Source organism: Phalacrocorax aristotelis, chromosome 14 (assembly GCF_949628215.1).
Source record: "Phalacrocorax aristotelis chromosome 14, bGulAri2.1, whole genome shotgun sequence".
Lineage (NCBI taxonomy): Eukaryota > Metazoa > Chordata > Aves > Suliformes > Phalacrocoracidae > Phalacrocorax > Phalacrocorax aristotelis.
The window spans coordinates 3,315,707-3,331,339 of NC_134289.1; the positions used below are offsets into that span (position 1 = coordinate 3,315,707).

The following is a 15,633-nucleotide window of genomic DNA, read 5'->3' on the forward strand; positions in this document are numbered from 1 at the left end:
TAGTCTTAACTGGTAAGAGAAACTATTTTGAAAGGGTTTAGCGAATAGAGGCCTCTCTTTAGCATCAATCTATCTCTGTGCAAACTTAAGAGATTTAGGTTGAGACCAGAGCTTTTCCCCGCCTCTAGAAGTGCAAAGGAAAGTTAACCCAGTTACACTGCAGTCCCGCTTTCCTCCCTTTTCCCTTCTTTTTCATTAGAGCATGCTTGGATCAACTGGATTCAATAACTTCAATATGGATTAAAGATTACTAGCTGTTCTGCAGGTACCACGAACAGTTGCTAGATTGCACATCTTAGAGCGGGGAGGTAGGAGCCACTTCATAAAGAATAATGACAAGTTTTTCCCCATATGGGTTGTAGCTTGGAAAATATTAATAAGGAAATTTATGAAAAAGTGCTTTTTAATTGGATTATGAAAGAACAACTATTTTTGTGCAGTGTCCTAACTTTGTTAAAATACAGTAAGTGGTTATCCTCACCTTGTCTTTACGCTTGTAGCCTGGCACTTACTGCCTGGGAGTAAGACCTTCAACTAACCATTTATTTCGAGAAGCCTGTTATTTCATGTTTTTGTCTTACTTGGAGCCACAAGGGAACCACAGCTAATACCTCTGGTATGTCTGTCGTATGGCACGGAATGCATCTAAAAGCTACGCTGCATCTGTGGATCGTGGAACTTCACGGCAGTGCGCCGAAATCTTGTATAATCGCAGGTATTTTTAGAAAGAGACTGACCTTTCCTGTGAAATTACCATGAAATACCTCACCAGGAAGACTGTACTTTCTCTGAATGCTGTCTGGAACTGCTTGCCGTAACAGATGTCTTTTTGCCTCTTAAGCCTTCTTCCATCACTAAGGAAGAGGTGTAAGTACGCAGCTCAGGAAGAGTCAGCGGTGCCCTACCCTTAAAGCTGTCAGTTCTGTTCACCTGGTCTGCTACCTTATTTTTACACAACTGTGTTAATATCTGCTGCAATTACTACAGGATTCCTAACGTGGCTAAGTAAGTTGTAGAAGCAGTGTCATGTGCAGCGCTTGCTTCTGATAGTATAATATTGCTTTACACATTAATATAGCTTTAAAAATTTAAATTACTACTGCTATGGAACACCTGATTAATCTTCTGTGGAGCTAACAGAAAACCGAGCAGGTTCTGCAGTACCTGCCTCTAACAACATGAACCAGTAACAATCCAGTAATGGGAGAACGGCAACGGCTGAGAGTGTTTGCTCGCTTTCTGGGAGTTAGGCTTTAGTGCCTGCTGGAATATATTCACCCTTCCACTGGAGCGTAACTTCTTCTACGGGTAGAAAATGGAATGTTCAGGTATACCCCTTCTAATCTTTGGCAGCTGCTTCTTAGATTTATATAAAAAATAGCTATTCATTAAGGAAGGGTGTGTGAAAGCTCTCTGTAAACAATGTTGACGTTGCTGGGAACGTGAGGTGGTTCAGGACTCGCCGGAGACGGGTGGATACTCCTTGGTGGCACTTTAGAACCCCTGTTTGCTTTTTGTGACTGATCCAGTTCGCCTGTGGGCTTTCATAGAACCATGCCGCGGAAGACCTAATAAACAGAGATCACGTGCAACTTAATACCTTCCAGAAGTCTTAAAGAACCACGTATCTCCTTTAGCTTAAAACTAAAATGCCTTTTTTTTTCCTTCTTATTCTAATAGGTGGCTATCAACTGCGTTATAATCAAGTTTGAGACAAGTGACTGGCCTTTGAAAAAGGGCAAACTTTGTGCTTTCATAGTTGCTGCAGTGCAGGGAACTATTGCATTCCTTGATATTTCATGAAGTATTCAACTCTACAAAGTTCTGCTGATTTGAATTTTTTGTTAACACAGCAGTCATAAGACTCTTCCTGCATTTAAAGATCCTGCAAGGGTTTGTTTTGGAGGAGGGGAGCAGATATTTATTTTAATTTCAATAGGAAGCACTCTTTTCTTGTTTAAAACCAAGTTACTTACGTCTAGTGTTTTTGTTAAACTCAAGTTGCCTCTTGGACCACTTACGAGTGGTAGTAGGCCATTCAGCTATTAAACAAGGTGAAAGATCCCTGCTGTCCTCTAACAACCACCCACATACTCAGTACCTTAACCTCTGCAGTTTCCATTTACTTTTGCAGCTTCAGTCCTATCTTGTTAGTATATTTTTTATGTGGGAAATTGTGACAACTCCGTAAGGAAGCCCAAAACACTGCGATGAATCCAGTGTAACTTGTCTCAGACCTAGTTTTCAGAAAGTGCATGTAATCCCCTGCTCTGTGCCAGCCTTCCCAGGTGGAGGTGGTACCCAGCACCAACACAAGTTAAGAGGGAGTGCTCAAGGTGAACTCAGGTGAGAGTTATAGTGTTCAGAAGAGCTGCTCCAGGGCACAAAAATTAACCTTCTCTCTCTACGGTAATCTCTGAGCAAATTCCCTTTCAACCGACTAGGTTAGACCTTGTGTGTCCCACGAGGTGAAAAACCTAAATCTCTGAAGGTAAAGTTGAAATAAGTGAGGTTCATTGGTCTATGCAACACTCGTGTACACACATGCAACCTAGTCGTGTAGCTTCCAACTATTAAAAAAGAACCGCAACCGCGGCTGCGACTGTGTTGCTATTCTGAAGCATATTTGAAGAATACTTTCAAAGTGTATTAACCATGAACAATTTAAGGAGATGGCTTTGCAGTGAAGGAAGGGAAACTGGAGGGAAGAGTATGCGTTACCTTCACAACAATGCCTTCCTGCTGCCTTGATACTTCAATTAAAATAGGTAATTTTAGATTAGATTCATTTTAGGTTATGCCACATAACTCCACAAAGTTATACCAACTGTTACAAATGAGCAGTACAAGCATACTCTGGTTTCAGAGTACACATGTGAATTGTACTGGTATGGTTACTGGCTTTAAAATATACTTGGAGTTGGTCTAGCGCAATTTTAGTACAAGCTCTTCCAGATACAGTACAAATAAGTTTATTTTGGATATAATGCAATTTCTTTCCATTGTATAGTTGAGCAGAAAAACCCTTGGACAGAAAGTAGGTGCTGCTAGTTCCTGTTTAAATTGGCAGCTCCTGCTTTTAATTTTGACATGCGAGGCACGGGGGCTGATTACATTAAGCTTCGTTAAATTGATTTAAAATAATAGATGGTAATTAACATACCCAAACTTACTCTATATGCAAGTATAAAACTTGCATAACAGACAATTTAAGACACAGAACTTTGAGAAACCTCCGCAATGTAATTCCCTCTGTAGCAAATGCATCCTTGTCCCAAAAGCCCACCTCTTGCTTAATCTTATTAAATTCCGTGACCCATAAGCATACCTGAACCCGTCGATCCTCTTCTTGTCCAAGACTGATTGCTATAATCAATAACAGTGCAAGAGCGGTGGTGCTGTGCATCTGGCTGGAAAGACAGTTCAAGTTATTTATCTTTGCATGAAGAATTCTTAACATCAAGATTGTAATACAAACTACTTAAACATGTATTTCCTAATTTGCAAGATGTAAAGGTCTAAGTAGACCTTTTAAAAGTTTAAGAAGGGTTAAATCAACAAATTCAAGTCCTACGGACTAGAAAGTATACTTTTATAGCACTCTTGCTTAGAGCGATTGCTGGGCCAGTTAAAGGCATTCTCACCAGTTCTGGAAATTGTTCTGTTTCAAAATAGATTTTTAACAAATTTGTACACTCAACTGGTAAGTCAAGGATGTTGAACTTACACGCAGAAACCAAACCAGCAGCTCTTTAAAAGCTCTTAAAGCATAGATAAAAATACTTTGTTAGAGTGGACAAGATATCGGTAGAGTAGGTGTTTCAAAAAATGAAACCAAGAGCATTTGGTGCTGAAACAGACTGGACATTAACAGTACAGCAAACCTGTGCAAGAAGGCAATGAAGACTCTCCTGCCCTTGTGTTTCTGAACACAACTATAGAAGTGACCTCCCAATGTCTATGCAAAACCCCAAAGCATCCTCTCCTACCCCACGGTTCTTAAGCCTTCACAGACGATGCCAGATTGAATGTTACAGCTCAAGTAACACTGAGCTTTTTCCACAAGCACCTCAAACTTGGATTCTTCAAGACAAGTGTAGTACCACCAGCCCTTAGAGGGGTAGTTAGGAGCTGGCTGTGGGGAGCATTGTGACATTGTTATCCATGAGCAAACTTGACCTGTTTGCTTCAGAATTGCCCAGCAATGATATTTCTGTTAACCTGTGAGTATCTAATCAAGTGGTGAACTTGATGAATTCCCTGGCACTGACCACCTCTAGCATTTGGTTCTCCAGCAATCACAGAATCACAGAATTGTTAAGGTTGGAAAAGACCTCTAGGATCATCAAGTCCAACTGCCAACCCAACACCCCCAGGCCTCCTAAACCATGCCCTCAAGTGCCACGTCTACATGTCTTTTAAATGCCTCTGGGGATGGTGACTCCACCACCTCTCTGGGCAGCCTGTGCCAGGGCCCAACCACTCTGTCAGTAAAGACATTTTTCCTAATATCCAACCTAAACCTCCCCTGATGCAGCTTGAGGCCATTTCATCTCGTCCTATCGCTAGTGACCTGGGAGAAGACACCGACCCCCGCCGCACTACAACCTCCTTTCAGGCAGCTGCAGAGAGCGAGAAGGGCTCCCCTCAGCCCCCTCTTCTCCAGGCTAAACCCCCCCAGCTCCCTCAGCCGCCCCCCAGCACACTTGTGCTCCAGACCCTGCCCCAGCCCCGCTGCCCTTCTCTGGACACGCTCCAGCCCCTCAAGGCCCTTCTTGTCCTGAGGGGCCCAAACCTGAGCCCAGCATTCGAGGTGGGGCCTCCCCAGTGCCGAGCACAGGGGCCCCATCCCTGCCCTGCTCCTGCTGGCCACACCAGTGCTGACACAAGCCCGGGGGCTGATACATGTCTACCTATGTTAGTTGTCAAAGCACCCTACTCAGTAACTAAGGATGATTTGGTATAATATGCCATGCTTTACCAAGAACACGTTGGTTGTGTTGGGCCTGGAGAAGTCATCAGGTAAGAAAAGCTGCTCCTGTAGTTGCTGGTGGGTGTCTTCATTTGTTGTTACACTGTGAGCTCGACTTGAGTTTCCTCGAGATTTCTGCATTGAAGAGTAACTGTTACGGCTACTTCTTAGCGCAGCAGTACATTTAAAATAATTAGCTTTAATTTCTAGGCTAATTTTTCAAGTCAATCATTCTACACTTAGTTATGGGGAGGAAAAATAGTCTGGCATTAATTGTAATTAAAGCATTCAACTCTGGGTGATGCTGTTTGTTAGTCAAAACTGGTACGACATTTTTCGTGCATCTATTTCGTCCGCTGTCACAGGACAACAAATGCAATCTCTTGGGTTAGGTAATTTGATCGGCAGCGATTACAATTTTAGACTACCCAATAATAAAACTGTTGTGCCCGTTACCGTTTGCCTCTGGGATCCTGCAGCGCTGGCGTGCCCTGCCACATCGGTGGTGGTAATAGGCGGTAGGAGATTGTTTCGGCTCAGTGGCAGTGGGGAGGTCAGCTGTTCATGTGCAGTCAGACTGAAACACACAGAAAAAACATACGGTTTATGTGTTTGGCATTGAGTGAACATACAACATGGTCGGTTTTTTGGCATTAGGTAGACAATGGAAAAATTAAGCAACAGCTGCAAAATTTTGCTACAAGACGCTGGTATCAGGGCTGACTGTTGGAGACTATTTAGAAGAGTTCTGCAGTGAGTAAAATTTAGCAGAAATCTTTTTCATCTATTAACAAGAACTTCTAGTTTTCAGAACGTTTGACATTAAGCATGTAGGCAAAGTGAGCCTGAGCACCCCAGCAGAACTCCTGCTAACGGGTGTATTTAAAAGCCAGCTGGTGGCTAGAGCGCACCTCGTCGGTGTGTTTCGAAGGCATGTGCTGTGCAGCTGGCACTGCAGAAAGGCCTGTCTGTGTAAGGCTGTCTTCCCAGGCAGTTGCCGTACAACGGTAGAATCTTGTCTGCCTGTTCCCAGACACGGCATTATTTTCTCCTTGTTCATACCCTTTGGGATGAAGTGCTGCTTGCTGCTAACTTCAGCCTAGCAGCTGAAGATAAACGGTGAGCCTAGAAAACAGCCGCGGCACACATTTTAAGCGGAACAAGAAGCTACATGACGCAAATGCATATTGTAGCTCTTCCACTTATTACAAGCATCAGATAAAATGGGGGTAAACCAAGGCTTCTACCTTCTCCATATTTTGTTTGAGTATTTGAAGGAACGGGGCAAGAGGCTTTTGGAAGCCTTCTAAAAGGAGCTGAACCAATCTAACTGCACAAAGTACAAAAGGAATTAAACATTAGTCGCAGGAGGAACATAAAAGAATAAGTAATCTACTTTCTAGATACAGCCTTTTCACATGAAAGGTGTCTTTATATTAGTGTATGTTTGAGAAGCACTAGAAATGAACAAGAGGCCTTAGCTGTATATGCTGTCTGGAGTTGACTGAAGGAAGGATGCTCTGTAAGAATACATTAGAAATGCTTCAAACTACAATTGTGATTTTTAAAGACTTTCCTAGTGCTCTCTATGTACATTTAAACATACGGCAATAAAGGGGAGATGTTAACAATTGTTAAATTGATTGAAGCCTGTGGAAAGGGAACAGAAGCATAAAATGTTGCAAGTAGAAACATCAGTTGTGAAGGGACAAGGAACAAGTCTCTGAACAGCACATGACAAAATAACAGGCTGGATGAATTTATCAGTAAAACCAAAAGGAAACTATGTCAATCTACAACACGTGGAATATAAAAGTATATTGAACCCCGTGTTGTTTCCTCATACCCTGTAGTCCCTGTAAATGACTACATTCAGTCAGATCGTTATGCCAAACAAAAATAAGATATTAAAGACACAAACGAGGGTTCACTGAGTTCATTAGGGGTCCTTTGGTCAGTCAGATAACCTAGCTAAGACGGGCACCTACTTATAGCCCAGTCTGGGCTAGGATAGCAACAGGCAGTTTGCCCTCCAGAAACCGTAGACAATTTTAAGTTCATCTTGAAAATAGGCTCCAGAAAAAGTAAAGCCGATGTCAAGAAAGAGATGGCAACATTTGCTTTCCTTGTACTGGACAGACTGAGGTCTATAATTTGTGTGCAAAACTACCTAAATATCCATGCGATTCATTGAACCGCAGCTTGTAGCACAGCAAGCATCAACTTTAGCAACTTGGCTTTCTCAGGGTAGACTGTGCTTTAATAAGCAGTTAATCTCTTTCATCAGAGAATTCATGTTCTTTCTGTTCAACTGAATGCTTTTTATATAAGCTGGGTTCTCTAAACGCGGTAATTTGCAGTGAGAAACTGGTTTTGAAACGTACAATCGAGTTCCCCTGAAGACATCGTCCACAGAACCTGGGGTCCCAGTACGAGCATGGCTTGTGCTGATGGGATGCAGGGTACGTGGTGGCAGGTTTCGCCTTCGTGTGGAGCGTGACAGGGATGACGTGCTGAGCTCTAGCGGACGATTTGGCCATGCTCTGGTAGAGGGGATGGAACTGGAGTCTGGCCGTTTGTCATCCAGGTCCCTAACAAAAGAATTATAAAACTAAAAGCAATGCGGTCAACATGACTGATAACTACCCTGTTACTGAAGTACTCATCTACATGGGACATTAATAGTATTACGTGTGGATAGGGATGATGTGTCTTCATTTTTTTTACATAACTATATAAAGTAATTTACAGCCAATTTAGAAAATAATAGGGGATGGAATAGAAAGAAGCAGCCTATCTTTTTTTTTTTTTACTGAAATACGAACTTCCTGATTCATGATTCCAGTCTAAAAGTAAAAATTAATCACAGAACAGATTTAAAACCTCCATAATGTAAACACCAGTTTTCACACTTGTAGCCTAGACCTAACACAACTCACTTCTAGAAACTAAGCAAATCAGTTTCTCTACCCCATTCTGAGCTTCATCTCTTTTCAGGGTGTCAGTGTCAACAGTAACGCCACAGCTGTTCACTAAGTGGTAAACCAGCAGCAGGTAAATCAGACAGAAAACCTCTACTAGAAGTATCTTATTTCATAGGGTACAAATAAACAAACAAACAAGCAGGAAAATAACTGAGAATTGCTTTCTCCAGTGTAGAAAGTTGTCTCACAATGTTTTGGGTTGAACCCCTCTCACTGCAAGAGCACTCTGCTTTACAACAGATGATCTATAGCTCTTACGGTGTTTTCTCCATTACAGGCAGATTCCTTTGCTGTAACTGGATCCCATGTATCACCATCAAGCCATTTAGGTTACATTGAGAGCCACTACTTGACCCTTGAGAGAGATTTACCTGAAAGTTTAAAAAAATAAGTAAATTACTGTTTGGCAGAGACATACATGTATATTTACAGATTTTGTCCTTGTAAATAATTCTGGAGGAAACAAGGTAATTTCTTCCATTTATATTATTTTCCCATCTAAGACAGGCATCTTAGCATTCCCTTTTTCTTGCAAGTAGTAGTGCTTAGAAAACATACTCTATCATGCTATGTCATACTTAACATTTCCCACCTAAGCTTCTCATTTGCATGACAGGATTTTCCAATAATGGCTATAATCAGAAGCTTTACAAAACTGATTTTCAGTGTATGTTGACATTTTATGTCAAGATCAGAACTGCAAACTCCCTTCCTGGAATACAGACTGATCTGGGAAAACATCAAGTTCCACCCACCAACAGCAAACAGAAAATACCAGAGTTTTAATCTCTCCAACATACATACTTGAGGTGGTTTTCTCCTCTTTTTGCTTTTGCGGCCACATCTGGTTTTTGGGCACTACATATACAGTAAGGGGAACACAAAGAAGAGGCAGGAGTAGAAATAAAGGAGAAAGAAATAAGAAGGAGAGAGTTGAATTAAAACAGAATGAACAGATAACACTTTGGTGCTCACCACAGTAGGAACAGATCATCTAAAGCAGATTACACAGTCAAATTCAGTGTCCAAGAAAAAAAACCTGTTTTACAAGTGCACTGAGATTTGTCCTCTATTGCCTAATGCGTTAGCTATAGATAAGCTAGTGAGAATAGGATCTCACATGCAGAATCCTTGTTCTCACAATTTAGTTCAAACATTATTGAAATGTAGAAAGAACTACATCACTAATGAACACTCACCACACAGTTGTACAATATGTATACAGAATATTCAGTTTTAAAGAGAGAAGTAGGAATTAAAACTTGCAGCTGAGGAATAACAGAACTTGAGTGTTAGAAAGACAGTCAGCATTCATGCAAAACCCAAACTAGTTATGGATGTAAACAGTCCCCTGACGTACTCGACTCTGCTTGCTTAGGTAGCGCTGTATTGATTTGTCCCTACACAAACCAGCTGGCTAAAAATACTTACCAGATTTGATGTCACTGAGGGCGTTTTAGTTTGTGGCACACGAGGTAACAACACTGGCAGAGGATCAAACAGCAAAGGGCTCCCAGCATCTGCTCTGATCGTTTCTACTGTTATGATATTTTTCTCATCATCTGTGCAAAGCAACAGAGAATTCCTGTAAATACAGACTATTGGCATTGCTAGTTGCGGACAGTGCTAAGAATCCAAGTATTTTTAAGGAACTCTCTTGGATGCTAAACTCTATTAAACCTTTTGAAGGCGTTGCTCACACTGTTAGCAAAATAACCTTTTTTTCCTCCCTGAAGAGATTATTCCCAATACATCTCTTTCTTATTGCATCCTTGCAAAAATTAGGTAACTGAAATCCCCTTTTAGATCTTCAGTTTAACTGCGGTCCTTACCAGAGGCTGACCCTTCCCAGTGTCTGCAGATTAATTCTTCCATGCAGCCTAGGACTTCACTCCACACATCATCAAACACAAATGCGAGCACAGAATCCTTCATGCATGAATATGGAGAGATAGGAGGAAATCCTAATTTCCGTCTACTAGAGGACAGTCCCATTTTCCTCTCATGCAACTCCTCCTCCCTATAAAAATATAAGCGTTACTTGTACCATAAACATATTTTCCTTGTCGCCTACATTTTGTTGCATGTATTTAATAGGATTAAAACATCAGCTAAGGCTGCATTTCTGTTCTATTTTCCCTTAAACTGAAATTGGTCAAGGCAGCTCGCCAAATACCTTGAAGAATTCAGAGGAAGTTTTGTATTTATCACACAATATTATTTTCTGAGAGCTGATAGTTTAATAAACAGCAACATCAAATAACAGTCTAATATTGAAAGAAGCAAGCTTCTGTACTTTGGGCACTTGAACTTGTATTTCTTCCAGAATCTACCACTGACCTAAATGAGAAATGACTGAGAGAATCACCTCATTCCCACACACCTTGGTTTCCCTGTACAGAATAGCTATAAATGATACTTCACAAATAATAGATTATTTACGAAGGAGATCAAAGTTCCATTTAAAAATAAATATTAATAGTTACAGTGATATTTGTTCATCACACTGTTAGGGCCCATATCTAACATTGCTACAGAATTCTGAAGACAAGAGAGAGGACCGTTACAACTCATGACTATTTAATGCCACCCTCAGCCCGCTGCTCTAACAGCCAGGAGGTGTTCAGGGCTCAGGCTTAAATCAGTTTTAGACAATTAGATGTAATCAATGAGAGGGGAGAAAAACCATAATTCACAGCAGCAAGCGGCCTTTGCTGCAGACTCTTCCACAATGCAAGAGGTATTCTGGAGCACAAAACCTGGAAGACAACTGCTCAAAAATGTTCCTGATGTTCATCTGCCACAAGAAACTTCATAGAAAGGAAAAAGTAACACTGATGCTAGCACATTTATTATGCCTTTTATATCTGGTCCCTGAATTAGTACTTAACATCAAAAAGCCACAAACCTTGCAAGAAAAAACCCGAAGGAGACACCACTAGAAAAAGCTGTAATACTTCCAAGCATTATTGCACAGAGACAGCAACATTGTTTGCTGCAGCTATGTCTGGCCTGGTCCAAGCAAGCCACGTTCCAATTTGAATCTCATGGTCCATGCAGCTAAGTGGCTTTATTTATTAAAACCAATTAAGTAGTCAGCAACTGACAGCACCAGCCAGAGTCCTCACCCAGGCCATATGTTCATATTGCTGGGTTGAATAAAGTAAAGGGGCAAAAAGAATCCTCTTTATGCAACCCTTCATCCTTTCTTCTAAACATAAAAGTAGCTGCAATTATTTCTTGGCAAGCATCAAATCCACGCTAATTTTTAAATTACCACCGAAAATCTGGAAAGGTACAATTCCACCCAAAATGCTAGTACAAAACCAAAGCAAAACGCTGCTGGTGTATAACAAACAACAATGAATTTGACTTAGTATAAAAAATAAACTGCATTTAAACAAGTTTTATTAAATATGTCAATATATAGCAGGCTCTTAGTCATGATGGATCAAACTATTTAAACCAGACCCAAAAATGGCTAGCATGAAAAATTACAAAAAATTCAGAAAAACAATATAGCAAAATAAATTGTTCTAGGAAATGGATTGGGAGAATTCCCAGTGCCGTAGCAACCTCAGGCTTCTGAAAGTTCTCCAGAGGAAGATATTAAAAAAATAAATTCATCAAATACTTTATCAACTAACATCAAAACCAAATATATATATATATCTATCTCTATATCTTAACAACAGGAATTCCAGGACACTGGTACTAGTTGCTATCTTAATATTCAATACCTACACATCTCTGCAGTCAAATGCTAAATATTCCTCCATTACGCCTTCAGAGACAATTACTCCATCTTCACTTTCTTCGCTCTCTGGAGAACACAAGGTCGGAGACTTGGAACTGCTGGCCTTTTTGTGAACGGGAGTAACAGAAAGGGGTACCTTCTTGCCAAAAACACTAAATCTGAACAGGTGACAGTTTTCAGAAAGCAGAAATGAAAATAAGTGTTATTCCACTTCAAATAGCAGCAATTGGTGAGCTGAGAGGCTGAGACACAACGTGGTAGTTAAGGCCAAGCAGTAGGGAGGCCAACAAATTATGCATTACAGTAAAAACTCTTTCGGTTTGGATATATTTAATTCTTGCTAAAGAACTTGAAACTTCAGAAAAAAATTCTAAGCTAATTAAAAAGCGTTCTACAACATTAAATAATAAAAGTAGTATTAATGTAGTGCTTTGTATTTAATAGATGGTTAACAATAAAACCAGCTACAATACATATTCTTAAGAAGTCAGCAGCAGCAGAGGTATTTCTATTTACTGACCAGTTTACTGCAGTTAGCAACAAACTCAGCTACGTAGTCTTGCTATTCTGAATGTACTACTTTTAGTTAAAAACAAACAAACAAAGTGTGCTGTGTCCAAAACTCAACCTAACAGAATTAGGCTTCTTAAAATGTGAAGCCTGTCACTGCAGTCCACTGAGAAGAGAATTACCTTCCCACCTTGGTACGGTCTGGATGAACCGCTCATACTTACTCATTAGAATCTTTTTCTCCTGGTGAACTTACATCTGAGGAACCTAGACTGCCAGAAGGTGAACTCGAGTACCATCCATACCCTTCATCTGTGGGGATCACTATCTGCTTCCCCACAACCCTGCCATGGCAAAAACAAAGGGCGAATAAATCAGAAAACGTTGAAAGTAAGATTACTGAAGTATGTAAGAACACACAGCAGTAAATCCTCAAAATTCTGTAGGGAAGCTATGGGGTTTTCTTGGTGAGAGTTAAACGTGCTTTCAGTTGTTTTCTCTGGTACAGATTGCTTTGAGTCAGGTAAAGAAATTAAGAAAATTTTGCTTGGTTTTTTATAGTCTGCTAATTGTAAGACTTGAATCTGGACAAAACTGTTCAAGTACATGTAATGGAGATTTAAAATGTAAGTTTCCAGATATCAAGAAGGATTGCTGAACTAGGATAGGAGGATTTTTGAATTATTTTGAGCACCTGGCTTTTAGTTATACCATACATCTTTTCTAAGAGAATTTTGCTATGTTAAAGTCAAGTCAGCTGCAAATAGCAATAATCCTCTGGCAAGGAACCAAATGTGAGACAGTAGGATGTCTATTAATGATGACGGCAGGCAGACTACCAGAGTCATCTTTTTAGATCTATCTACTATATAATTGCATAGAACCACCCTGCTACTAACGTCGTTTTAACAGCAACTGCTCCCATCCCTACCCCTTTATAACTCTGTGATGGTCCTAACGTTCGTCTATTCATAAAATACCTGAGATGAGGAAAGTTGGATGTCCACTGGTGGCATTCTTCCCGCAGTCCTTCAACATGCACATTTTCTTTCTGCTCATAGAGAAGCTCATCAATTTGTCTGAACATTTGCTGAACTACTTGTGTGGCAGCTTTATCAAATTCCTAGAAAGGAAAGTTATCCAATAAATACCTAGGGAATATCATTTGGAGGGGGGGTTTAACTGATTTTTTTTTTAATAATTGAAAAAGACAACTATTTGTTTAAAGCTTCCTGGAACTGATTTAAACAGTTCTATTTCTTTTGCACGGAAAGACATTAACTTTAAATAATTTCCCCCGCAGATGATGCAGACTGCTGTTAAGCCTGATGGCAGCTACATAAAAAGCTTACAGGGACAAAAGAGAAAAACTATTAAAACGTTTTGAAATATCTGTATTATGATATTAAGTTAAAGGCACAGTACTTTACATAAAAGAAATCAGAAGAGGAAGGATAAAATACAGCAAGATTTTAAGGAAATGGAAAATTTGTTGCTTGCAATGTTGACAGACAACAGCAAACAAAAAGCAATGCAGACTGGCGTGCAACGCTGTGGAAGTGAAGCATGTTCAGGACCTTTGTTACATGTTCTCGGGTAACTAGAAAATGGGGTCGGTTCTTGGGTAATTTAAATCTGACCAGTTCCATCTCACCACACAGAAAGCAATAGCACACTTTGTTTTGGTAGATGGGGAATAAAACAAATATTCCTAAATGAAAATAATGCTTTAGGGGCTTACTGTATTTTGAGAAACATACAAGTATGCAGAAGTTAAAGATGACAAACTCACACCAAGTGTCTAAAAGTCATCTACTCATGTTTGGGATTCCACAATAACAGCGTTTATTATGTTGTAGAGGTACTCTTAAGTATTAAATGATTTGCATTTCTAAAGGTGTAGATGGAAATGCAGACTATTAACTGAATAATATGAGCCTAATACGTTTTGGTCTGAGAGAAAGGAAAGATGGGGAAGAGGTAAAAGAGATGTTATTACTATAACCACTATCACAATTTATTGACAGATCCAATCCTCACCCTGAAATGTATTTGCAATGGTATTTCAAGTGTCCTTCTAGCCACTGTGCTACATTTGGCTTGCATGATTACGGTCTACTCACATCATAGCCCCAAGAGAAGACTGAGCCGTCTTCGGTGGAGGTGTCGGCGTAACTCTGACTAGCAGACCACGAATTCCCATGATCGGCTGGAGTAACAGAAAGGTAATCTGATCCCTTCCAGATTTCAGACTCCCTGAAACACATATGTTGACAAAAAAAGGAAGAAAAAAACCTCAACAATACACAATGACAAATAAAGTGGGTAAGTTCTCTTTCTGCACAAAAAGGTGCAGATACATCAGAAGAGGTCTTAGCACTGACAGAGTTTGCATAAGACAAATATTTACTTCAGAGTCATTTAAGCAGAAGCCATAGTACACAAGTAATTATAACAACTGTAACTCCTAATAATCTCAATGACGTAGGAAGGCTAGAGGTCAAGCAAAACATAGGTTTTTCCAAAAATTATCCCAGTTAAGCTGCAGGCTATTTCTAGTCCCGGTTCTACACGACTCAGGAATTATTTTTATCTTTTCTCCTCTTGTTTCTGCTATAAAATTAGATGACCCAGGCTATTTGTGAGCTGGGAACTGAAGACAGCCACACACTTATTATTATTTCCAAAATAGGACGGACACGTTCTGAAATGACACAGATGTGAGGTAAAGCCTAAGCCTACAGACTAGATTACTTCGCAAAGGTAACTCAACACAATGGTGCCCAGTTTTGCCATTGTCTCCAGACAAAGATTCATCTCATGCTATACCAAGTACCTTGGGATCTTGCCGTGGTTTTCAGCCGTGGCTGTGGCTGGGCACACCGCAGCTTGTGGCTCTGGCAGTGGATGGTGCCGCAAGGCATGTTTTGGAAGTCCCTGTCTGAAACAAGAAGTGGAACTTGATATTACTTAAAAGAATAAATATCTACAGAGCTGCCAAGCTTTACAGGCATTTTTTTCCCTGCTTTTCAAGGAATGCACTAAATGGCATAGCATAGTTAATTTATTATTATTAGAAGGCTAATTCTTGTTACCAAAGCTTTAGAATTAAGGCATCAAAACTAACTCTAGGCTAAACATGGAGTTAAGGGTCTTTGCTTAGAAATCAGTGTTTCCTTTAAAGTTAAAATGCTTTAGTGAATTGATCTACAGCTCTCTAAAAGCAGATACAATGTTATCATCCCTGTCGGAGATCTGTAATCAAATAGAATCATGGAATGCCCTGAGTTGGAAGGGACCCAAAATCATCAAGCCCAACTCCTGCCCCTGCACAGGACAACCCTCTGGGGGAAGAGCCTTTCCCTAATGCCCAGCCTAACCCTCCCCTGGCACATCTCCCTGCCGTTCCC

General features: G+C 40.3%; 1 protein-coding gene across 3 annotated transcripts in view; it reads right to left on the minus strand.

The window, feature by feature from the left end:
• FAM149B1 (family with sequence similarity 149 member B1) overlaps positions 1–15,633 on the minus strand; it is a 16,898-nt gene continuing 1,265 nt past the window's right edge. Inside the window, exons 2-15 of one of the 3 annotated variants that reach the window (XM_075109568.1) lie at positions 15,060–15,164; positions 14,347–14,479; positions 13,204–13,346; positions 12,448–12,567; positions 11,701–11,871; positions 9,789–9,976; positions 9,388–9,518; positions 8,761–8,814; positions 8,215–8,327; positions 7,357–7,563; positions 5,429–5,549; positions 4,982–5,107; positions 3,329–3,410; positions 1–1,568 (exon numbers count right to left, since the gene is read on the minus strand). In XM_075109568.1, the coding sequence (XP_074965669.1) occupies positions 1,495–1,568; positions 3,329–3,410; positions 4,982–5,107; positions 5,429–5,549; positions 7,357–7,563; positions 8,215–8,327; positions 8,761–8,814; positions 9,388–9,518; positions 9,789–9,976; positions 11,701–11,871; positions 12,448–12,567; positions 13,204–13,346; positions 14,347–14,479; positions 15,060–15,164 (1,768 nt within the window). In that variant the 3' untranslated portion in view covers positions 1–1,494. The remainder of the gene's footprint in view (positions 1,569–3,328; positions 3,411–4,981; positions 5,108–5,428; positions 5,550–7,356; positions 7,564–8,214; positions 8,328–8,760; positions 8,815–9,387; positions 9,519–9,788; positions 9,977–11,700; positions 11,872–12,447; positions 12,568–13,203; positions 13,347–14,346; positions 14,480–15,059; positions 15,165–15,633) is intronic. The other 2 variants (XM_075109566.1, XM_075109567.1) reach the window with 2 other exon arrangements.